We start from the raw sequence: 22,189 nt of genomic DNA, 5'->3' as shown, positions 1-22,189 counted from the left end.
GTTCTCGGCCGCGCCATCGCGCGGGCCCCGCGGGGCGGCGCCGCGGAGCGCCCGGCCCGAGATGGCGGCGCGCGGCCGGTAGCGGCGGGCGCGCGACCCCGCCCGGTACCGGCCCCGGCCCGGCCCCGCCATGCACTTCTCCATCCCCGAGACCGAGACCCGCGCCGGCGACGGCGGCGCCGCCTACGTGGTGAGCGGGGCCGCGGGGCGGCGCGGGGCGGGCCCGCCGCCCGGTTCCGGCAGCGCCCCGGCGGGGACGGCGGGCGGCCGCGGAGCGGGGCCGACGCGGCCCCCCGAGCCGGCGCCCCGCCGCCGGGCCGGGCCGTCCCTGCCGCGCCGGGGGGGGCGGTGCCGCCCTGCGGCCCCGTGCGGGGGCAGCGGGGCCCGCTCCCCGGCCGAGGTCGGCCCCTTGCCGGGGGGGGTCCGGGCCGGGCCCCGGGGCGCTCTGGCGGTGCCCGGGCCCTCCCCGTCGCCCGTGCGGGCGGCCGGCCCCGCGCCCTGCGGGGGGCTCGGCGCGGCGGGGGGGGGAGGCGCTGCCCGTGCCCGTGCCCGCGCCCGCGGCGCAGCCCGGCCCCCGGCCCCGCTTCCTGTTTTGCTCCGTGCGGCGTGAACGCGCCCGGCCCCGCGGCTGCTCCGGGAGCGCGGGCCGGGGGGGCCGCTCCCAGGCGGGGGCCGTGGCAGCACCCAGTTGCCGACAGCCCCCGCCTCGGCCGCTCCTCGGCTTGGCGGAGGGCAGGGAGCGTGCGGGAGCTCGTGTCCGGTTCTGCCCCCCCCGCTTGCATCCTGGCCGTCCTCGGGCTCGAGGTCCCTTCCTGCCCCAGCGCAGGCCCTGCCCGGAGCCCCGTGGTGCAGACAGCCCCCGTCTCCTGCTCCGCAGCCTGGGCTGGAGGCAGTCAGTCGTGGGAACGGTGCCTGCCCCCTTTGCCAGAGGTCCTGCTCCGGGGGGGTCTCCCCAGGCATCCCAGCAACACGAGGCAGCACGCCTGGGGACGCGGGCAGTCGTGAGCCACGAAAGGGCTGTGGGGGACCTGGACAAGAGTGATCATTGGCGTCTGCAGTTGCACAAAGGTCGCAGGAGCAAGATGCACGGGTGTTAGGCCCTGTGCTTCCCCGTGGACTTTGCCCTCAGGTACTGCGATGACTCCTTAGGCAGGCAAAGACCTCGTCTCCTGCATCAGCGGGTTGGTCACTGCTTCTGGGCAGGAGTTGTTGGACCCCCAGAGAGCCCTGCTGGTGCAGGTCACACCAGGTGATGCTGATACCAACCAGCATCAGCCATGGTCTCCAAGCCCTCTGCAGAGACCTGGCCTGAGGAACAGGGCTGTTGCATTTGTGTCAGAAGGTGTTATAAGAAGCCAACGTGAGCTCCAGCAAGTGCAGAGCTGGTGGGTCCTGGAGAAGCACCTCCACTGACCTCGGGCAGCCCCAGCTTTCAGCTGGGCTGGTGCCCTCTGGGGTGGAACTGCCTCAGAAGTGTGTCAGCCTCTGCCCTGGGCCAGGGACTGGAGGTGTTACAGAATCAGAGTGGCTTGGGTTGGAAGGGACCTCACCCAGCGCCACCCCCTGCCATGGGCGCAACCCCTGCCCCCAGCCCAGGCTGCCCCCAGCCCAGGCTGCCCCCAGCCCCATCCAGCCTGGCCTTGGGCACTGCCAGGGATGGGGCACCCACAGCTCCTCGGGGGCCTTGCCGCCTTCAGAGGGAAGAATTTCCTCCTAACATCTAATCTAAACCTTCCCTCTTCTAATTTAAAACCGTTACCCCTTGTCCAATCACTATTCGCCTGTGTAAAAAGTCACTCCATCTTTTTTATAAGCCTCCTTTAAGTACTGAAAGGCCACAATGAGGTCTCCCCAGAGCCTTTTCTTCTCCAGACAGAACATCCCCAGCTCTCTCAGCCTTTCTTCCTAGGAGGGGCTCCAGCCCTCTGATCATCTTCACGACCTTCCTCTGGACCTGCTCTAACAGGTCCACGCCTTTCTTGTGCTACGAGCAGGAATTACTGGATTTACAGCATGTCCTGCTGGGAGCTGTACACCAAACTTTCAGTTATCAAACAACCAGTGCCCCCGTAGTGCTGTGGCAGGCAGCACATAAGGAAGGAGCCCCCTGCCCCATGGTGAGGGCTGGCGATGGCCACGTACCCCCAGGAAGCAGTGCAGTGAGCCTGGGCCAACAGCCCCTGGTGGTGGCGGTGTCCTGGCCATGTGGCAGCTGCTTTCTGCTGTCAGGTTGCTGTGCTCACCTCCTTCAGATGGCTCATGGGAGCATGGAAAATAGAGTAAACTCTGGCTGCCTCTTCTTGCTGCTGAGAGAGGGAAGGATGTCCTTGCCTGCTGCCTGGGGACACCCACGTCTGTGGGGCTGCCTGGTGGCTCCATGCTCTCCCTGTGGTTGGGCAGATGCAGGGTTACACACTCCTGGTGTCAGGCAGACACATCCCTTGAACGAGGGCTCTTGCACTCCTTGAGTAGTTTTGACTACATGTACTGAGCTGCATGTCTGTGCTGTCACCAACATATCTTTTGAGGAGCAGTGACACAAGAACCCTTCAATGCCTTTATTGTACTTATCTGTGCAAGTTCTGGGAGTTTGTCTGATCCTGTCCTTGCTGATGTTCAGTCCTTGACTGCTGGCAGCAGCCTCTTCTGGTCCTGGATGTGCTGGAGAGGCTGTAAGAGACTGTGCCCGGGGGCTGCTTATTGCATGCATCAGCATGGTTCAGGGGTGCATGGGGCTGCTCGTACCCCCCCTCCAGGCTGCCCGTGAGAGGTGGGGAAGTCCTGGGCCCTTCAGGGGAAAGATGCCTGAGGGGCAGAGAAAAGTGCTTGTTGGGCAGCGCCTGAAGAAGGTCTGAGCGCTGGGGAGCATGGTGTGGGAGCCTGGCCGTCCGTCAGCATCGGTGCCTGGGCTAGGTCAGGGCCTGCAAGACAAATCTAGCCCTCACAGCGGTGCTGGGCCCGGCATGCGGTGTGCAAAGGGGATGTCTGGGCCTGGCCCTTCCTGCGTCAGGGCTGAGCTGCCCCGCTGGGTCTGCTGGCAGTCCTTGCCACCCATTTCCTGAGTGCCTGCTGGGACCCTGGCTGGGGCAGCACAAGGCTGGGCTGCAGAACTTCGAGGTGCCTGTCTGCAGAGCGGAGTTGTCGTGGCTGTGCCTGGCCTCCCTGGGGCTGCAGGCTCTCTGGGCCCCTCTGCAGGGAGTCCTTCAGCAGTAACTCAGAGCCAGGAACGGCTGAGCCCTTCCAGACAGCATGTCCACGCCAACACGCCCTGGCATCCTGTCTCTCTGGCCACTCGGGCTCTTTCTACGTCTTTGAGGGTAGCAGAAAGGAGCCAATTGGTCTCTGGGGCTGGTGTTTATGCCATCCCACAGGCTGCTGGCACCCGTGAGGGGAATCTCCCCTTTGTTGGTGTCCTTGGGTGTGTTGCCTCTTCCAGGCGCCTCTTTTTGGGAAGGGGGAGGGGGGAGGCTGTGTGCCCAGCTTGGCAGATCCCAGGGCCGCTCCATCCCTAGCATGAGGCTGTAATCCTTGGTTTTGACCTGTGCCTCTCCCCGCAGGCCTACAACATCCATGTGAATGGGGTGTTGCACTGCCGAGTGCGCTACAGCCAGCTCCTGGGGCTGCACGAGCAGGTAGGGAGCCTTGGTGCTGCCGTGGAGCTGCCTGTGGGACTGCTCCATGGTGCCCTGTGTCCCTGCAGGCAGGGTATCGGGTCTCACGGGGATGGGGACAGGGATGGCTGGGTGCTGCAGGAAGGCAGCACACGCTGCTGCAGAGCAGGGGTGCTGGGCTCTGTACTGGCTGTGGGTGGGCGCATGTCGCCTGGGGTTGGCACAGGGTTGGCCAAGACATCGCTTTCTGTGCCCTGGCACTTGGTGCAGGCCTCCGCTCATGCTCTGTGCCAGTCTGCCTTGACTCTTGCAAGTTGCTAGATGAGGAATGGGTGATGAGCTGTCTGCCCCCCTTGTCAGAGCCCTGGAAATCAGCCAGGTTTGGGGGCTGGGGCAGTCACCGTCTCCCTGGAGGCTCTCACAGCACTCTGCTTTCTTCCCAGCTAAGGAAGGAGTATGGCGCTAATGTAGTACCAGCCTTTCCCCCAAAGAAGATCTTCACGCTCACCCCAGCAGAGGTGGAGCAACGACGGGAACAGCTGGAGAAATACATGCAGGCTGGTAAGCTGGGTCTGCCCCATGTGTACTGTGGCTCAGGATCTGCTTCCCTGGCTCGGCGGCTGAGGGCATGGTGGCACTGCCTGGATCGCTCCCTATGGCCACCTGGGTCTGGCTTCGGCCTCTTCCTACCCACAGTGGTGAGCATGCTGCTGCCCGTCTTGATGTTTGCAGCTGTGCAATGATAATAGCAAGCATCGTCCCCTGAATGTCAGCAAGCAAGAAGCAGTACCACTGGGGCTGCTTCTCGGTCTCTAGCCCCTTCCCTTTCCCTGCACTAGCAAAAGTGAAGACCTGCTGGTGCCTCTGTCTCCAGGGGATCCATGACTGTCCATGCACGCACCCTGCACCCAGCGCACACTTAGTCTGGGTGCCATCGCTGGGGGACTGTAGAACAGATGGGAATTGGCATGGCTCCCAGCCCCTTTCTACCTAATGCCCGACTCCTTGCTTGTCTTCCACCCCAGTGCGGCAGGACCCGACGCTGGGAGTCAGTGAGACCTTCAACAGCTTTCTGCGCAAGGCCCAGCAGGTGAGGAGGGAGCTGCCGGGGGGCCCACGTGGGGTGTGCCGCAGACTGCCCGGGCTGGGGGGCAGGCAGTGGATGGGGCCAGGCTGCCAATCCTCTCTCTCTCCAGGAGACACAGCAGATACCGACAGAGGAGGTGGTGCTGGAAGTGCTGCTCTCCAATGGCCAAAAGGTCAAGGTCACCATCCTCACCTCGGACCAGACGGAGGATGTCCTTGAGGTGCGGGAGATCTTGTGCCGGGCAGGACCAGCCCATCCTGCTGAGTCCCGTGATTTTGCACATTTGCAGGAGTCCCCTCAGCCCGGCAGGCCGTGAGGCAGCTCCCTTGCCCTTCCTGCCTTGTCCCTGACCCAGAGCAGGGTTGTCCTCGGGGCTGAGGAGCAGCAGAGCTGAAAATTGTGTGCTGATGTGCTTATGTCCCTCCAGGAGCCCATCTCAATGTTGTGAGGCTCACAGTTTGCTTTGTAGTGGTAGTAATCCCCTGGCCTCACTTGTCCATTTGCTCTCCCTGCCCTGGCCCCAGCTCAGCAGAGGTCCTGGCTCCCTTCGTAGGGAGCCCCCCCTTAAAGTACGTGGGCTGGATCTTACCGTGGGGCTCCAGGGGGAGGATGCGGAGGTGCTGTCTCTTTGTGGGAAGTCATGACCTCCTGCTCTTGCTCTCAGGCTGTGGCCTCCAAGCTGGATCTGCCCGATGACCTGGTCGGCTACTTCAGCCTCTTCCTAGTGAGAGAGACAAAGGATGGAGCTTTCTCCTGTGAGTAGAGCATGTTGAAGGAAGCCCCACAAGGGCTGTGTAGGCCATCTGCGCTGGGAGGGGGAGAGCAGCACCCTGCCCCAGAGCGAGAGTCCTGCGCCTGGAGCAGGTGGCCCTGCGCTGGGTGGTGGGGGCCCGGGGGGCTCCCCCAGCACTGAGCTGCTGCTGAGCTGCTGTGTCCCTGCAGTTGTACGGAAGCTGCAGGAGTTTGAGCTGCCGTATGTGTCTGTCACCAGCCTGCACAACTCTGAGTTCAGGATCATTCTGCGCAAGAGGTGAGCTGCAGGGCTGGCAGGGCAGCTGCCCCTGGGCGGTGGGGTGGTGTCCAGGGACTTCCCGCTCTGTGCAGGTACCCGTCCCCTCCTGCCACTGCTGTCCCTCTGGTGCTTTGACCCCCAGGAACATATCTGGGTGTCTCCATTGACACCGGGGAGGGGGCTGCCCTGCTGGGTTTGGCCCATTTCTGCTTTTCCCAGACATGGCCCTGCCTGCCTGTGGCAGCTGATACAGAGGAGGAGGAGAAGAGGAACGTGGCAGCTGAAGGCTGCCTGAGGGAGCCGGCTGTGAGAGCCAGCCCAGCTCCTTGTCCCTGCATGTGGGGCGGTGTTGTCATCACTGTTAGGAGCTGGGGAAGAAGCTGACTCATGTGCTTCCCTTTTAGCTACTGGGACTCCTCCTATGATGATGATGTAATGGAGCATCGTGTGGGGCTCAACTTGCTGTATGCACAGGTGAGGGTCAGTGTGGCCCAGCTGGGTGAGGAGGGGGGTGTTGCACCCCTCAGCTACCGCTCCACGAGTTTCAGGTGGCTTTCGGTACAGCTGTTCACCAGCCTCTGCTTCTTTGTAGACGGTGTCAGACATCGAGCACGGATGGATCCTTGTCAACAAGGAACAACACCGGCAGCTCAAGTCTCTGCAGGAGAAAGTCTCCAAGAAGGAGGTAGGGGAGGGCATGATGCTGTGGCTGGAGCAGTTCCAGGCTCCGGACTGGCTCTGCTCCCCCTTGTGAACCCATGATGCTGAGTTTGGTGCCTGTTCTCCGACCAGCAGAAGCGTGGTGGGAGGGTGGCTGTCAGTGCTGACCTTCCCTGGCTCTGCCCACAGTTTATCCGCCTGGCGCAGACCCTGAAGTACTATGGCTATCTCAAGTTTGATCCCTGCGTCACGGACTTCCCTGAGAAGGGATGTCATGTCGTTGTCAGTGCTGGCAACAATGAGCTCAACTTCCAAGTGCGGCTGCCAAATGAGCAGATAAAGGAAGGCAGCTTCAAGGTCACGCGCATGCGGTGCTGGCGAGTCACATCCTCAGTGAGTGCTGCTTGGGGCTCTGGGCGGCAAGGAGGGCTGCTTGGGTCTGTTGGGACCCCGCTGTGCCAGGCTGCTCCAGCAGCTCTCGTGGCTGGAAGCCTGGGGAACGTCTCAGTTGTGGTTTGGGGCTGAGGGCCTCATGGCATGAAGAAGCATGAGGGGAGCCACTGCTGACAGGGGAACTGACAGTGGTGAAAAACCAGCACGAGCTGTGCAGGGTGTCCAGGGCCAGCCCCTGCAGCTGGTTGCTGGCCAGTTTCCCTCTGGAAACGCCCAGCCTCAGCATGTGTCTGTGCAGGTGCCGATGAGCAATGGTCCCTCAGGGAGCAGCCCAGGGAAGTCAGAAGTGAAGCTGGAGCTGGCTTTTGAGTATCTCATGAGCAAGGACCGGCTGCAGTGGGTCACCATCACCAGTCCACAGGTAGGGCTGCCTGCACACCAGGCCAGCAGTGGAAAAGGATGGGAGCAAGGGGGAAGCTACAAGGGAGAGGGCAGGACTGGGCTCAGTGTGGTGTATCGGGAGGGCCATGAGGTGCGTGAGGCTAGGCACTGCCAGCCTCGTGACACCTCTCTCTTACAGGCCATCATGCTGAGCATCTGCCTGCAGTCCATGGTGGATGAGCTGATGGTGAAAAAGTCTGGTGGCAGCATCCGCAAGGTAAGAGTTTGGTCTGAATGTTGTCTCTGCAGCTCCCCATGTTGTCCCTGTGACTCCATGGGGTCTAGGCTTGGCCCTGCTTGCCCTCCTCAGGCAGGGGCCAGCTGGAAGATCCCCAGGGGGCAACTCAACTTCAGGAGCTGTCCGTGGAGACCTGGCCACTGAGTTGAGCTTCTCCCCTGCAGATGTTTCGCCGGCGGGCGAATGGGGCCCTGCGGCGCTCGGACAGTCAGCAAGCCGTGAAGTCTCCCCCGTTGCTGGTGAGTGGGACTCTGCTGCCCCAATAGGGAAGATGAAAGCAAACACAGGCTTAGCTGTGATCTCGGTACCAGAGCCGGAGGGGCGCCATCAGCAGGACTGTGCTGCCTTGCTCCTGTAGCCCTGGGAAAAGAAAGGGGTCCTGGGCCCGTCCCCGGGAGCCAGAGCCCCTGGGGAGGGAGGGGATCATGGCTGGGCAGCCCCTGACCTCCTCTTGGGAGGGTTAACAGTGGCTGAGGGGCAGGGGGACAGAGGAGCAGTGGGGATGGGGGGAGGCAGGTATTGTTGCCTGACCACGCTGTCCCCGCAGGACTCACCTGATGCCTCCCGGGAGCCAATGGCCAAACTCTCGGTGAGTTGTGTGTGGGCACAGCGGGTGCCATCATCCCAAGACCAAGCCGGGGGGGAGTAGGGGTCCTCCCTAACGTATCTTCCCCTTTCCACAGAGCAAGCTCACCTCTGTCAGCCTGCGAGGGATCAGCCACTCCAGCTCTGCTAACGATGTGGGCGCTAACGACTTCCATGGCAATTATGCCTTTGAGGGCATCGGTGATGAAGATCTGTAGCCGCTCCCCCTTCCTAGGACAGCACTGGCCTGAGGGCCCAAGGGCCTTCGCTGAGGAATGTATGACCTGCAGACAGGTTGCAATCAACGTGCCTCTCACCTGCTACCATCCACCTTCCCTTGCTCCCCAAGGGCTGGGGATTGCATCCCAAACCCACCATTGCCTTCAGGCTGGGGGCAGCTGAGCTCCTCCTGCTGCTGGCTTCCCGCAGGGGCAGCCTGTGCTGGTGCCCAGCTGGGAGAGGGCTCGTTCCCAGAGCGGCACCAGCCTCACCCGAGCAGCGCGCCCAGGCTGAGCCCTGGAGCGGGTGTCGTGGAGCCTGGCCCCAGCTCCAGAGGGGCAGAGCCGCCCTCTTCTCCCACCCTGGGAGTACCTGGGCCCGTGCCAGGCCTGGCCCGCTGCACCAGTGGGAGCAAGCAGCTACGTGGGAGGGTGGCTGCCCCGGGGGGTGGTGGCAGCAGCCCGGTGGCACCGAGCGGCCCTTGTGAGGCTCCATAATGCCAAATTAGCATTTAGGTTTCTGCTCTGAGACAGACTGCAGTAAACTGTCTCCAGTGGGGCTCTGCGCAGAGCCCCATCTCTAACCCGCTCATAGGCTCCAGTGTAATCTAGGCTTGTAACCACGTATCTTTTGCTGCTCCGACCGACCAGAGCATTAATGGACAGTAACCAATGTTTACATACTGCAATGATGATTAAAATGGATCCTGATTGGTATTGGGCTGTCTGTTGTGGGGGTGGCAGCTGGCCCTCCCCTCCCACCTCGGCAGCCCCCCGTCTCTTCTCTTCTCAAGCAGAACAAGGTCCCTATGGAGAATACCAGATAACAAAACCGACTGTTTAATGCTTTTATACACAATATAAATTACACTGACTGGCATGGCAACAGCCACGGAACCAGTCCTGTTCCCCCCTCCCCCCTTTCCCCGGGCTCTGGCAGAGGAAGGCTCTGGCAGGCAGGAACAGGCAGGTGCCGCTCCGCACAGTGCCTGGGGGCACGGCACCGCCGCAGCTGGGGCAGGCACCCACGCCTGGCAGAACCGCTGGTCGTGGCTTCGCCCTGCCCAGGAAGGATAGGGCTGCAGGAGACCCTGGCACGGCTGCTGGCCCTGCTTAAGGCAGCCCTGAGCCCCCGCAGAGTTTGCTGCCCATCTTCTCCCCCAGGGAGGGTAGGGGCCACAGACGGCAAGGGGCTGGGAGGCCCCATGACCGAGGCACCCCCAGGGCCCGGCGCGGGGCCGAGCCCCTGCAGCCGGGCTAAGTGCTGTCTCAGGGCAGGGCTGTGCCCACGGCAGGAGGTGCCAGGAGGGCTTTGGCATTGCGTGGGTTGACCCAGCTCTCAGCCGTGTGGCCATGGATCTTCTGGTGACGCTTGTAGTTGTCCCAGTGGCCAGTGGTGTAGGAGCAGTCCCGGCACTGGAAGGGCTTCTCACCCGTGTGCCGCAGCATGTGTCGCTTCAGGTTCATGCTCTGGTTGCAGCTGTAGCTGCAGAGGCTGCACTGGAAGGGCTTGTCACCCGAGTGGATGCGCCCATGGCGCTTGAGGTTGGCCAGGTTGCCGCAGGCGTAGTCGCAGAGCTGGCACTTGTAGGGCTTCTCGCCCGTGTGCACGCGCTGGTGCCGCTTCAGGTTGTCGAGGTGGGCGGAGGCATAGGGGCAGAGCGGGCAGGCAAACGGCTTCTCCCCGCTGTGCGTCTTCATGTGCCGTGCCAAGTGGTTGGGGTAGTGAGTGACAAAGGGGCAGAGGCTGCAGGCAAAGCCTTTGTCCCCAGTGCCTTTGCGGGGGCTGGAGCCCGGTTCAGTGCCCAGCACCGCCAGGCTGCAGCGGCCACAGACCTGCTCGGCCAGGCCCTCGTCCTGCGCGAACCCATCATCCAGCACCAGCCCGCACATGCGGCATGTGAAGGGAAAGAGCAGCTCGGGCAGCGCGGCCGACTCCTCGCCCCGCAGCCGAGCGCAGCCGGGCAGGAAGGGGCCGGTACCGCTACCCATGTGCAGGTTCAGCTCCGGCAGCAGCGGCTCTGCAGGACAAACACAAGCAGGGCTGTCGGCAGGCGGCACAGCGCTGGCAGGGCTCAACTCTGCAAGGAGCCCCAGCTCCAAGGGTGACGATGCCCTGGCACGGGGCTGGCGGCACACGGCCCCGGGCCCGGCACAGGCTCTGTGCGCCTGAGGGCGAGCACTGGGACTGGCGTAACAGAAGATGGCAGGGCGTGCTCCCTGCCCACCCCCGGCAGTTTCCCCCCAACCCCGCTTTACCTGGATCCTTGTCCTGCTGGTGTGGCCCTTCACCTTCAGGCAGGCGGTGGCTGAGCATGTGCCGCTTCAGGTTGCGGCTCTGGTTGCAGCGGTAGTCGCAGGCGGCACACTGGAAGGGCTTGTCCTGGCTGTGGACCCGCTCGTGGCGTTTGAGGTTGCCCAGGCTGCTGCAGGCAAAGCTGCAGCCCGTGCAGCGGTAGGGCTTCTCCCCCGTGTGTGTGCGCAGGTGGCGGGTCAGGTTCACCAGCTGGGCCGAGGCGTAGGCACACTGCGGGCATGCGAACGGCTTCTCCCCGTTGTGTGTCTTCATGTGGCGCTTGAGGTGGCTGGAGTAGTGGGAGGCGAAGGGGCAGAGCTGGCAGGAGTAGACAATGCGCTGGTTGCGGCTGCCCTCGGTGCCGGCACACTGCATGCAGCTCTGCCCCAGGCTGGCGGCCAGCTGCAGCCCGCACTGGCGGCAGGGCAGCGCCGCGGGGCCGGGCTCACCGCCCTCCTCAGGGTCGCTCTCCACGCTCAGCTGCTGGTACCCAGAGGAGCAGTCGTCGTCGCTCAGCGTGTACGCCGGGATGGCGATCTTCCCCACCAGGGCCTCTGCTGAGAAGAGGGTGGGGATGGGATGGGATCAGGGGCCCGGCTGGCCCAGGCACAGCCCTGTTCTGGTGCCACTGGTCTCAAGAGGGCTGGTCCTAGGAAGGGGACTGCAGCCAGGCGGGTGCCAGGCGGCTCTGCCCACCCTAGGGGCACCCAGGAGTCCATAGGGGCCCCAACGCTCAGGGCAAAGAGCCCCATAACCACAACTTGCCCCAACGTCCTGCCCCAGGGCCTGTCCTAGTCCCTCAGAAAACCCCGCCACCACCACGCCACGGCTGGCCAGGTGGCGGTGAGAAGGTGTCAGGCACAGCACCATCCAGGAAGGATGGGCTGGCACCCGAAGCACTCGCTCAGGGCTCCCCCTCGGCTGTGGTGCTGCCAAAGCCCCGGGGGGGGGTTACTGGTCCCGCTTCCATGGCCGGCACCAGGCAGCAAAACGGACCTCCCCTGGCGCCACTCAGTGCTGCTGCCCCACAGAGGTGGGGGGGGAATCAGTAGTGGGCTCTCAGAGAGCATTTCCACTTACCAGCTGGACAGGGATGTGTCCTCCCGCAGCTCACCGGGTAACCCCCGTGCCCCAGCAAGGGATGACAGGAGTGGAGCCACTGCCCTACAGCCCTCCAGATCTGGCCTGGACACAGGGGGCCCTCAGAAGTGTCCACAGGCTGGTGCTCAAGGCAGAAGGGCAGGGATACGTGACAAAGCCTTGCCACCACCAACCTCGAGCCATCTCCAGCTGTCCCCGTGCTGTGCCTGACCCACAGTCACTGTGAGACACTGCAGGACCCGGCAGCTGCCCTCTGCCCTGGGCCACCCCCTTCGCTGCCACCCACCCATCAGGGTCCAACTCCCAGGGCCCCTGGGCAAGGGGTGAGGCTGCTCCCAGGCCGCAGGAAAGGGTGGCCACTCCAGGCTCCCCGGTATTTCCCAGTCCCCGTTTCACAAGCACTGGAAGAGCTGATGCCAGACCAGAGCGTTCTGCAAGAGCCTTTCTAATGTCAGGGGAATACCGCGGCCCTGCCCGCAGCTCCGTGCTGAGGGGCTCCCCGCAAGCTGAGTGCGTGCAGCCCTGCAGTGCCTCGCTGTCCCTGGAGCACCGCTCCCCGAGCGTGGCTGTGTCGGCGCTGCCCTGCTGCGACAACGTACCCACAGGGCTGGGGACACGGCCAGCGATGGCTCTTCTGGCACCCCCAGCAGGCCTCTGGCTGCCTGGCACTGCTCCCCAGCTGGGGCTGGAGCAGGAAGGGGTGCTTGCCTGGTTGCAAAACCGCCGCAGCTTTACAAGCAGCAGCACAGGCAGTGTCCGGCACCACTGAGGCGGCTTTGTCCCAGCATGGGGCCGTGAGCATGCGCTGCGGGGAGGTGCAGCCCTCGGAGCAGAACCCATCTGCCAGGCAGCTGGGACCAAGCCTCAGCACGAGAGCAGGAGCTGCCGGTGCGGCCCAGCGCAGCTCCCAGCGCGCAGAGCACAGCGTCCCGCGCCCCGAGCGCAGCCCTCAGGGGAACAGACAGGCAGGGGTGCAGGAAGCGGGCGGTTCACGCTGCTCTCTGCTGAGCGCGTCCCCACGTTATTCACTGCTCATCATCCGAGGGCAGCGAGCTGCTCTCGCTGCCCCCCATGAGGCACCACAGTGGGGCTGGATCAGCGTCACCTCCTCCGCCCAGCTGCATCGCAGCCGAGACCGACCCGAGGCCTGGGGTGCACAGGCTGGGCTGACGCTGAGCAGCTGCAAAGGAGACAGGGGCAAAGCAGGGGGCAGCGGCAGGGCTGCGGCGCTGCGGGGAGCAGAAGCTGGAGGGAGGCCAGCCCGCGCCCCGCCCCAGCAGCTCTGGGGGGCGGTGGCGTCGCCCCACGGCCACGTCTCGGGCAGGAAGCACCCCCCGGCCCGGGGACACCACAGCCCCGGGAGCGGAGCGCCAGGGAGCAGCCGGGGGAGCCTCCCCGATTCACGCGGCAGCCGCGGGCTCCACGGGCGCCCTCGCGGCCCGGGGCAAACCGGGGCTCCCGGGGCAGGGCGGTGCTGCCCCTGGGGACGCCCGGAGGCGGCGGCAGAGCACGGCCGCGGTGGGGCAGCTGCCCGGGCCCGGCGTCCCCGCGGCCCCACAGCCGCCCGCGGGGCGGGACCGGGCGCGATAACGGGACGGAGCGTCCCTGCGGGGCCGAGCCCCCCCCCCGCGCCGCGGGAGGCGCTCCCGGAGGTTCCCGGAGGGCAGCGCTGCGGGGAGCGGACCGGCGGCCGCACGGGAGCGCGCCCGGGGAGCGCCGCTGCCGGATGGCGGCCGCCGGCGGGGGGACGCTGTCGGGGGCCGTTGCCAGGAGCGACGGCGGCCGGGGCGCGGCGCCGCCCGCCCCGCCCCGCCCCGCCCCGGGGACGCCGCCGGGAGCACCGGGGGCGGCGGGGGAGCGCCGGGGGCGGCTGCGGCGGCCGCCGTCAGCGGGCCCGGTCGGGGCGGCGGCACGCACCTGGCGGTCCCTTCTCGCAGGCCAGGCCGCGGCCCAGCAGCAGGTCGCCGGGCAGCACCAGCGCCGCTCCCGCCGTCTCCTCGGGGCCGTCCTCGGCGTCCGCTGCAACACACCGAGCGCCGCGGGTCACCGCCGGGCCCCGGCCGCCGCCGCCCCCCGGCCCCGCCGCGCACTCACCCTTCACCGGCTGCGGGTGGCTCTGCTTGCGCCGGGGCATCGTGGCCGGCCCCGGCCCCGGCCCGGCCCCGCCGCCCGCCCGCCCGCGGCCCGCCAGCCGCCCCCGCCAGCCCGGGGCGGCCGCCGCCGCCCCGCCTCGACCGGCCGCTTCCGCTTCCGGCCGCCGCGGGGCAGGGCCGGCGCCGGAAGCGGCGCGGTGCCCCGGAAGCGCACGGGGCCCCCGGAAGCGTGCGCTCGGTCCGCCGCCCCCCGCTCCGCCGCGCCCCGCCACCCCGGTGCCGGCGCCGGGAGGGAGCGGAGAGAGGGAGGGGGGCGGGGGCCGCGCCTCCGGCATGCGGCGGGGGGGGCCCGGCCGGGCGCGGGCCGGGCGGCGGGCGGAGGCAGGTGGGGGCCGGCGGGGGCCGGGCGGGGCCGGGGAGCGGGGAGCGGGAGGCGGCGGCGCGGCGCGGCGCGGCGCGGAGTCGCCCCGGGGGCAGCGCTGGGGCGGGGTCAGGCGGCCCCGGGCGGCGGTGCCGGGAGCTCCGCGGCCGGGGGGGCGCGGGGGAGGCACCGAGGGGCACCGGGAGGCACCGAGGGGCTCCCGCTGCTCCCCGCGCCGGGACCCGCAGAGCCGCGCTCCGGGTGCCGGCGGTGCCGGGGCCGCCCCTCGGGGCCGCCGCTGGTGCCCGGCCGCGTGGCTGCGGGCTGTGCCGCCGGGCCGGGCCGGCGCCGTCCGCGGGGGGCCTCACCGCCCGCCCGGAGCGACGCCCCCGGGCGCCGGCTGGCCGGGCGGGAGCTGGAGCGGGGGCCCCGTGGCTCCCTTCCCCCGAGTCGCCCCGCGGTTGCCGCGCCCCCCTGGCGGCAGCGCTGCGCTCCCCGCGTGCTGCCGGGGCTGGCTGCAGCGGGAGGGACCCCAGCCCCCCGCCGCCGGGCGCGAGCGGAGAGGCGGCTGCAGAGCGAGCCCAGGAGCGGCCCCGGCGGCGGGGCACCGTGGCAGTGCCGTGGCACCTCCGTGGCCGGTGGCCTACCGGTCTCATCCCCGCGGCCGCAGCAGAGCCCCCTTGCCTGCTGCGCCCAGCAGGGGCCGTGGGCGATGCCCCCTCTGTGGCAGCTCGCTGTTCCTGCTGGCACATCCCTCGGTTCACAGCCGCCCTTCCCAGAAAAACTCCTGTTCGCGTGGCTCAAATCCCACTGAAGGTCTGCTTGGACGTGCTCTGCGCCTGCTGGATGAGGACGCGGCCAGTGAGCCATGAGGAGCCTGTTGGGTCCTGGGGACTGCTGCGACAGCTCTTCGTGCAGCCCAGTGGCGCCTCTGCCTCCAGGGGGGCTCAGCCCCTCTCGTGCTGTCACCTTTCCCTCTGCTGTGGTTGGGAACAGTATCCCTGCTCTGCACTTGGACAAACCTGTACTTACGTACTCGTCCTTCTGACATCCAGGTCCCTGCAGCGGACCTGGTCCCTCTTTGCAGGACTTGTTCTGCTTTCTCCATGGTTCAGTTAGTAGAGCTGTGACACGTCTGAGTGATCCTTGGTGTGTAAGCTGCTGCTGCGGCAGTAGCTACAGCAGTAGTAGACTGTAGTCAACAGTAGTTGAGACCGTTCACCGACAATTTTTATTTGTCTGCAGGTCCTTGAGGGAGTTGCGTGTGTTGGACTTTGTGGCAGTCTCAGGGAAGCTGTGGTCGTGCCATGTCAGCGATGATTCCCCACTGACAGGTACCTCGGGGCCAGAGGCAGGGCTGGTTAGAGCCCTGCTGGTGCTTTGCTTGCCTTGTGCAGCCCCAGCGGTTCAGCCAGGACGTTCCGGTGCAGTTGTGGGAACTGCAGGCAGGGGCTGTCCCGTCGTGGTCAGACCGTGGATGGCTGCAGCTGCTGCTGCTGCTCTGGTGCCGACTCCGGCTGTTCCGACGAGCAAAGCCCGTGGTGATGGCAGCAGTCGTCCGAGATGCTGCCCTCCCCGCTGGCTGAGCACACCCCTCCCTGCTCTCTTCCTGCAGTACCTCTCACTCTCTAACGACTTTAAAAATCAAACTGAAGTCAAGTTTCCACTGGGTCTCCAGTTAACACCTGACTAGAAAGCACTTTGTTACCTGGGGTGCCGCAGTGCAGTGCCGTGCCGTGCGTGTCCCCAGCAGAGCAGATGTAATCAGACTCCTTGCTCTTACCTGGGTCATCACTGATACCTGCCTCTCCCAGTGGCAGTGTTTTTGCTGATCTGGCTGTGCTCAAAGGGGAAAAAAAAAAAGCAAAAAAAAAAAAAAAAAAAAAGCAGAAGCTGCTAGAGGAGGAAGGATTCAGCAGTGCCATGGGGTTGTAAAATATGGGGTGCAAATTCCTGGAGTGTAGAGAGCAAGGAGAGCAGTGGACTGACTGGTCCTGGTGTCCAGAGGGGCTCCAGACTAATGTGAACTCTGAGTGAGGGAAAACTGTGATAGATTTACCTCATTTCTCCTGTCATCATCTCACTGCTGGTCACTGAATGAACTGGCTCTTGGGTCCCTTGGCTCAGCTGCCCATTTTACAAACAGAAGGGGAGGCTGAGGTCCTTGTGCTGCAGGGCTTGTGCCAGGGCAGTGCCCTGGGCCCACGAGGGACAAGTGGCTGGTTGTGGGCCAGTCTGGAGCCTGACTAATGCTGCGGATCCCTCAGCTTTTCCTGGAGCTGTCGCTTTTTTTTTTAACATGCTGCAGCCGTGTGGACAGCCCTAGGGCTGGCACGGTGGGGAGGGTGAGGCCACGGCTTGGTTTCTGCGCCTGAAGCGCATCAGGGTCTGCTGGGTGCTGAGGGCTCATTCCTGCATCCAGGGACCCCGTGTTCGCTCTCACGTGCAGTTCCTTTGCAGGCTGAGTGGCACGGGCTGCAGCTGGAGATGGTTAGGCCGTTGCCTGTGGGGATGCTGGCTCCAAGGCCCAGGTAGGACACAGCTTGGCCCGCCATGGGGGTCGTGCCGGGGTTGTCACTGCCCCGCTGTCCTCCGTAGCCTGATGGCAGCCGGTTGCTGCCCTGACGTGCCACCATGGAGCGACCTGCATGGGTGCCCCAGCCCCTCCACGTCCTGGGCTTCTGTGGGCAGAAGCCAGATGTCGGTGGGGAGACGTCACCAGACCCGGAGCAAGAATCGGGGGACCCTGAGGAGATGCATGTCGCACTGCCCGTGGGCGAGGATGGGGAGCTGGTGGAGTGTCCCCTCTGCCTGCTGCCCCAGCCTCCTGAGGCCTTTCCCACCCTTGCCTCCTGTGCCCACCGCTCGTGCCAGGCGTGCCTGGAGCAGTACCTGCGCATCGCTGTCAGTGAGAGCCGCGTGCAGGTGGCCTGCCCGCACTGCCCCGCCGCACTGCAGCCTGCCGATGTCCACCGCCTCCTGGCCGAGCCCGCCCTGCGTGACAAGTACGAGGAGTTCCTCCTGCGGCGGCTGCTGGTGGCCGACCCTGGCACCCGCTGGTGTCCTGCGCCAGACTGCAGGTGACTGCTGGCCCCTCGCTTGGAGCTGGGAGCAGGGCACAGTGTGGATCCCCCGTTCCCACGCTGGTGGAGGCGATGGGCATTGCTGGCTGGGAGCTGGTGTGCAGCAAATTGTGCCTGTGTTCTGTGAGCCTTTCATGGGCTCAATCCCCTTGTGACGTGATTCCTTGCGGTGCTGGGCCTGTTCTGAGAGATGTTCTGGTCCTGACTGTGGCCGTGTAGCCTGCGTAGCTGTTTGAATGTTAGGGAGGGGAATGACTGTGTGCCATGCTGGGATGTGGCGGGGGGGCTGTGGGCACTGCTGGTCCCCCCACGCTGACTGTCTTCTCCCTACAGCTACGCTGTCATTGCCTATGGCTGCGCCGAGTGTCCTCGCCTCACCTGTGGGCGTGAGGGATGTGGCACCGAGTTCTGCTACCACTGCCGTCAGCCCTGGCACCCCGATGGGCCCTGTGCACCAGCACCGCTGACCTCCGGCCTGGCCAGCCCCTCGGCACAGCTAGTTTACCCAGAGGAGTCGGCCAATGGTGAGACCCTGGTCCAGGATGGGAGTAGGCAGCGCAGGGATATGGCGCACACCTGAGCAGCGTAGCTGGGTGCTCTGGTGCCTTCCTGCCTCTGGGGATCCTGGAGCTGTGACCCAGTGTTTCCCACCAGCTGCCTGTGCATGGAGGTGTGTAGCCTCTGCGCCAGCTGCTGGAGCTGGGGATGAGAAGGACCCGGCTGTGCTGGCGGTGCCTGGCTCCCCGGGCACCCATGGGATGGGCTGCAGTCCTAGGACAGGGGATGGGGGAGAGCGGCACTGTCCTGCTCCCCCCGCATTCCAGCCCATCTCGCTTCCCCCTGCCAGTTGAGGCTGAGGACATCAAGGTCTGTCCCCGCTGCAGTGCTTTCATCATGAAGATCAATGATGGGAGCTGCAACCGCATGAACTGCACGGTGTGTGGCTGCCTCTTCTGCTGGCTCTGCCTGCAGGAGATCTCTGACGTGCACTTCCTGAGGTCAGTGCAGGGCTGTGGTGCGCTGGGAGCCGTGGGATGTGTTGGGGGGCTGGTGTGAGGGTGCTGCCAGGAGCTGAGGGGTGGTCTGAGGAGATGCCAGTGGGCTGAGCTGGGGGGGTCTGCTGCCAGGCTCACGGGGGTGCTATGATGGCAGGCTGGGGGCCCTGCCAGGAGCTGTGGGGCTGGGCTGGGGAGCATGGGGGGGCAGTGAGGTTCTGCAGAGAGCCACGGCCACGTGCTGCCAGGTGGGCTGGTGGGTTGTAGCACTGATGGGGGGAGCAGCAGTGTCACAGAATCACAGAATTACAGGGGTTGGAAGGGACATCAAGAGATCATCGGGTCCAACCCCCAGTGCTGTCCATGTCCAGTGTGTCCGTGCTGCTGGGTCTGGCGGAGCTGTGGGCCTGGGGCTGGCTGTCAGCACCCCACAGGCAGGTGTCCCTGGTGGCAGCAGGAGTGGGGTGCAGGAACCTGGCTTTCTGCTGCTCTGGAGGGTCACAGGTCTAGGGCCGGGCTGTGCTGGCGTCTGTCTGCCTCTGTGCAGGAACCATCGGCCCAGTCCCACTCTGTCCTCACAGCCCCTCTGGATGCACCTTCTGGGGGAAAAGGCCTTGGTCACGAACCCGGAAGATCCTGTGGCAGCTGGGCATGGTGCTGGGGGCGCCTATGATGATCTCCCTCGTCGCGGGCATTGCTGTGCCTGTCATTACCATCGGGCTCCCCATCTACATGGGTAGGAAGGTACTGGCCCTGGGATTCCCATGGTCCTGCTCTCTGCTGAGCCTGGCAGCCCATGGCCAGAGGCCTGGACAGATACACAGTGCTCAGCACTGCCCACAGCATGTCTCCATGCCACCATTTTTCCCCACAGCCCCTCACTGTGGGGAACCTCTCTGCTGTCCACCCCGACACCCTTTGCCAGGGAGGGTGTTCTCTACATGGGGAGGTGGGGGCTGGGGGGCGTGAACAGAGGCAGTGGGTCTGTGTGGGCCAGGGTGTTATCCGAGGACAGCTGAGCTGTGCTGGCAGCGCTGTCATGGCTGCCTGTCTCTGGGGAGAGGGACTGGGGGTCTGGGCAGTGGTGGCTGGAGCTCTGCCAGGGTGGGGAAGAGCAGGGACAGGGCCTGGGGGCTGTTGTGTCTCTGCAGAGCCCCTTCACCTGCCTCGCTTCTCCTCAAGGTGCTGGGCCAGAGCCGGAGGAGCAGCTTGTCAGGGTGCCAGCAGTGCTTCTACGTCACCAGCAGTGTCCTCCTCTCTCTGTTTGTGTCCCCCATCATAACAGCTGTCACAGTGGGTAAGTGTACCAGGACAGGGCTGGGGGCACTGCCCATGTGCTGGAGAGCGTGGGGCCAGTGCATAGGGCCATCGCAACGGAGCATCTCAAGGGGGAATGTCTGATACTCAGGGCACCAGGGCTTCCCTGGGGGAAAGGACAGCGAGGGCTGCTGCTGAGGGCTAGGCAATAGCTACGTGTCTGCCCACAGGCATTGGCGTGCCCCTGATGCTCACCTATGTCTACGGGGTGGTGGTGCTGTCACTGTGTCGGAGCCGCAGCGGGTGTGGGGGTGGCCGTGGCCAGCCTGGGGACCTTGGTGTGGTGGAACTGGAGAACCTGACCAAGTGTGAGTCGTGCACTGTCAGCTGTCCCCTGGCCTGTGCCCTCCGTGGTGGGGTATGTGTGTGTATTTGTGTGTGTGTGGGGGGGGGTGGTGGTGTGGCACACAGGCTGTGGTCCTGTCTTGTGGCTCTGCAGCTGTGACAGCTCCAGGGCTCCCTGGGGACTTGTGTCTGTTCTGCCCTGAGTGGCTGGGAGGCTGCAGACTGGTTTCCTGGGGGACGGTGAGTGCTGTCCAGAGCATTCTGGGATCAGTTCATGTGCCTGTCTGCCAGGAGCCTGGTGGGCTGTTCTGCTCCTGATGGTGAATGGTCCTTGTGGACACAGTGTTTAGCCCCCTCTCTCCCTCTGCTAGTGAATGAGCTGTGGTCAGTGCTGCCCAGCCCCAGGGGGGTCGAGGATGGCGTCCCAGACACAACCACCTCCTTTCCCAGCAGCCGACATAGCCCACACCACAGGGCTGTACGGAAGGAGCAGGACAGCCAGTCAGCCAGCACAGTGGCCCTCACAGGGAGCATGCTAAGTGAGGGCCAGGACGTGTCCTACAGGTGAGCAGTTGCTATGCTGAAGGGGACTGTGTGTGTGTGGGGGGAAATACTGGCAAGTCCTTTCCTACCAGCCTTCCCCGTGCTTACTGTACCGGACAGGGACTCAGCGATGTTCCCCCGTTGGGCTGCTGCCCTAACCTGTGTTTGTCTGCAGGGAAGGCATCACCATCGAGGTAGAGGTGGCGATTGAAACGGTGCCACATCCTGCCCGAGAGCAGAGCCTATGCAGTGCACTGTCAGGACAGAGTCTCTCTGGAGACTCCCTGGGAGGAACTAGCGACAGGTACAGTGTCACGGGCATCCCAGCGGAGTGAAGGTGACTGCAGCAGTGAGCTGGAAGATTCTTGAGACAGAGCACCCACCTCAGCTCCCACTGACACAAAGATCCCATACCCTGTGGCAGACCTCTATGCCCTCTGCATTGCATAACCAGCCCCATGAACTGGGTCCTCTCCATCCCCAGGCTGGGCAGGCACTCACCGTGCACTCAGCACTGCCTGCTCCTTGTACCCACCTCATTACACCTCTTCCCTGAAGGCAGGCTAAAGCATCCTCACTGCTGAGAAATAAAACTACTCTCCAAACATCATAGGCTCTGATCTGTGTTTGCGTCCAGACTGGTGCTGCATGAGGCCAGGTGGGGCTTTAGGATAGGCCAAGCCCTGCACCGGTGCAGGTAGTGGGAGCTTCAAGCCAGGCATGGGGGACAAGTGGGCCAGGGAGCAGGGAAAGAATGTGGCTTGTCTCTTGTACAAACAACTCAGAAAGCTGCATCTTGGAAGTGCTGGACCAGCACAGGACAGGGCTGGCAGCTGAGGTTGTGGGATGTTGTTGCAGAGCCTCAGCCAGCACTGTGACAGCAAACTGAGTAACAGATAGGGTCTGAGCCCTGCCCCAGCTGGGCCAACCCTGGTACATCACGTACAGCACCCACAGATCCTGAGTGCTCCCAAGCAACATACCCGGCTGCTTCAGTGCCTTTGAGTGTGGTGCAGGACAGCTGCTGCTGGAGCCCAGAGCAGCCCAAAGAGTGGAAGGCCATACGCAGTGCTGAGGCTCATTACAATGATTCATGTTGCATGTCTGCATTCATATCCCTGCCTGCCCCATGCTGCCCTGGCTCTGTGTGTGTGTGTGTGTGGGGGGGGTAGGGTGGTCCCAGGGCTGCAGGGGAGGCTAGCAGTGGGTGATGCTTTAGCATGTGGGGTCCTGCAGGATGGGGAACCTACAGATCCTTGTGATAGGCACTTTTTCCAAAGCAGAAGCAAAAAACTGTGTTGCCAATGGTGTGGCTTCTCCCAGCTGAAGGAGGTGCCAGCAGGGAGGTCAACCCCCAGCACCTGGGCGCCTGCTTTTTTTCTGGTTGCTGGTGGCACAGGTTACAGGGTCCCACTCTCATGATGCTACCCTGGAGCTCCACACGGCCTCACACTCCTGCTCAGGGGCCTCTCTGGTCCCCAGCACAGTTGTGATTTTTCATGTTCTGCACCAACTTCCCAACACATCCTATAGTAAATCCTGTGCACTCCCCAGCTTCTCTTTCCCTGTACTCCATGTGTCCCCCCACAATGAAGCAACCCCTCTCCTGTGCTCTCAGGATGATCCCAAGAGCACCTCACAATTCATGGTGATGGATTTCATGCCTGGACCAGGCTGATGACTCTCCTGGGACAGCCCTGGGAGGGGCCTGGGCAAGGGCTGCGATGTGGTTTCCCCCATCTGCTATTGTACCTCTGTGTCCTGGACTTTTGGAGATGGGCCTCTGATGGGCTGGTACTTCTCTTCTGATGGACCTGGGGTAGCTGGGTTAGGTTACTAATCGAGTTGCTCCTGCCATCATTTCTGTGTG

General features: G+C 64.5%; 3 protein-coding genes across 12 annotated transcripts; 2 read left to right on the top strand and 1 right to left on the bottom strand.

Annotated features, from left to right (window-relative positions):
* Window positions 1–33: 33 nt before the first annotated feature.
* On the top strand, window positions 34–8,962 carry SNX17 (sorting nexin 17). Of its 2 annotated transcripts, none has more exons than XM_040551269.1 (15): window positions 34–190; window positions 3,558–3,632; window positions 4,055–4,172; window positions 4,637–4,701; window positions 4,808–4,918; window positions 5,363–5,453; window positions 5,641–5,728; window positions 6,115–6,184; window positions 6,303–6,395; window positions 6,560–6,763; window positions 7,062–7,184; window positions 7,344–7,421; window positions 7,607–7,681; window positions 7,990–8,031; window positions 8,126–8,962. In XM_040551269.1, the coding sequence occupies exons 1-15, from the start codon at window positions 131–133 to the stop codon at window positions 8,243–8,245; spliced, it is 1,413 nt and encodes a 470-aa protein (XP_040407203.1). In that variant the 5' UTR covers window positions 34–130; the 3' UTR covers window positions 8,246–8,962. The 2 variants fall into 2 exon arrangements, with proteins under 2 accessions (XP_040407203.1, XP_040407202.1); XM_040551268.1 differs by having other exon boundaries at window positions 7,047–7,184.
* Window positions 8,963–9,079: 117 nt separating this feature from the next.
* Window positions 9,080–13,840, bottom strand: ZNF513 (zinc finger protein 513). 4 transcript variants are annotated; one of them, XM_040551264.1, is made up of 4 exons: window positions 13,737–13,840; window positions 13,560–13,661; window positions 10,505–11,098; window positions 9,080–10,266 (listed from the first exon to the last, which is right to left on the bottom strand). In XM_040551264.1, exons 1-4 carry the CDS (start codon window positions 13,774–13,776, stop codon window positions 9,515–9,517), a joined length of 1,488 nt encoding a protein of 495 aa, XP_040407198.1. In that variant the 5' UTR covers window positions 13,777–13,840; the 3' UTR covers window positions 9,080–9,514. The 4 variants fall into 4 exon arrangements, with proteins under 4 accessions (XP_040407198.1, XP_040407199.1, XP_040407200.1 ...); XM_040551265.1 differs by having other exon boundaries at window positions 10,505–11,095; XM_040551266.1 differs by lacking the exon at window positions 13,560–13,661 and having other exon boundaries at window positions 13,737–13,818.
* A 242-nt stretch (window positions 13,841–14,082) lies between these two features.
* On the top strand, window positions 14,083–20,929 carry LOC121067138 (E3 ubiquitin-protein ligase RNF19B-like). 6 transcript variants are annotated; one of them, XM_040551260.1, is made up of 10 exons: window positions 14,650–15,430; window positions 16,557–16,627; window positions 16,788–17,176; window positions 17,513–17,703; window positions 18,027–18,177; window positions 18,756–18,918; window positions 19,357–19,471; window positions 19,662–19,799; window positions 20,148–20,340; window positions 20,495–20,929. In XM_040551260.1, the coding sequence occupies exons 3-10, from the start codon at window positions 16,851–16,853 to the stop codon at window positions 20,652–20,654; spliced, it is 1,437 nt and encodes a 478-aa protein (XP_040407194.1). In that variant the 5' UTR covers window positions 14,650–15,430; window positions 16,557–16,627; window positions 16,788–16,850; the 3' UTR covers window positions 20,655–20,929. The 6 variants fall into 6 exon arrangements, with proteins under 6 accessions (XP_040407192.1, XP_040407197.1, XP_040407191.1 ...); XM_040551258.1 differs by adding an exon at window positions 14,083–14,120 and having other exon boundaries at window positions 15,342–17,176; XM_040551257.1 differs by having other exon boundaries at window positions 14,649–15,430; window positions 16,557–17,176.
* The last annotated feature ends 1,260 nt before the right edge of the window (window positions 20,930–22,189 follow it).

The sequence above is a fragment of the Cygnus olor genome, chromosome 3 (assembly GCF_009769625.2).
Source record: "Cygnus olor isolate bCygOlo1 chromosome 3, bCygOlo1.pri.v2, whole genome shotgun sequence".
Lineage (NCBI taxonomy): Eukaryota > Metazoa > Chordata > Aves > Anseriformes > Anatidae > Cygnus > Cygnus olor.
Note: the sequence above shows the minus strand (reverse complement) of the source record. Positions and strands in the feature narration are given on the sequence as shown.

What these genes read in the sequence shown, in the direction of transcription:
- SNX17 (XM_040551268.1), top strand. Translation starts at nt 131, where the DNA reads ATGCACTTCTCCATCCCCGAGACCGAGACCCGCGCCGGCGACGGCGGC. An exon ending in ACGGCGGCGCCGCCTACGTG is followed by an intron (nt 191 to 3,557) that starts GTGAGCGGGGCC and finishes CTCTCCCCGCAG; the next exon opens with GCCTACAACATCCATGTGAA. An exon ending in GGAGAAATACATGCAGGCTG is followed by an intron (nt 4,173 to 4,636) that starts GTAAGCTGGGTC and finishes CTTCCACCCCAG; the next exon opens with TGCGGCAGGACCCGACGCTG.
- ZNF513 (XM_040551264.1), bottom strand. Translation starts at nt 13,776, where the DNA reads ATGCCCCGGCGCAAGCAGAGCCACCCGCAGCCGGTGAAGG. An exon ending in CCACCCGCAGCCGGTGAAGG is followed by an intron (nt 13,662 to 13,736) that starts GTGAGTGCGCGG and finishes GGTGTGTTGCAG; the next exon opens with CGGACGCCGAGGACGGCCCC. An exon ending in CCAGCAGGACAAGGATCCAG is followed by an intron (nt 10,267 to 10,504) that starts GTAAAGCGGGGT and finishes TTTGTCCTGCAG; the next exon opens with AGCCGCTGCTGCCGGAGCTG.
- LOC121067138 (XM_040551258.1), top strand. Translation starts at nt 16,731, where the DNA reads ATGGAGCGACCTGCATGGGTGCCCCAGCCCCTCCACGTCCTGGGCTTC. An exon ending in TGTCCTGCGCCAGACTGCAG is followed by an intron (nt 17,177 to 17,512) that starts GTGACTGCTGGC and finishes TTCTCCCTACAG; the next exon opens with CTACGCTGTCATTGCCTATG. An exon ending in CCATCTACATGGGTAGGAAG is followed by an intron (nt 18,919 to 19,356) that starts GTACTGGCCCTG and finishes CTTCTCCTCAAG; the next exon opens with GTGCTGGGCCAGAGCCGGAG.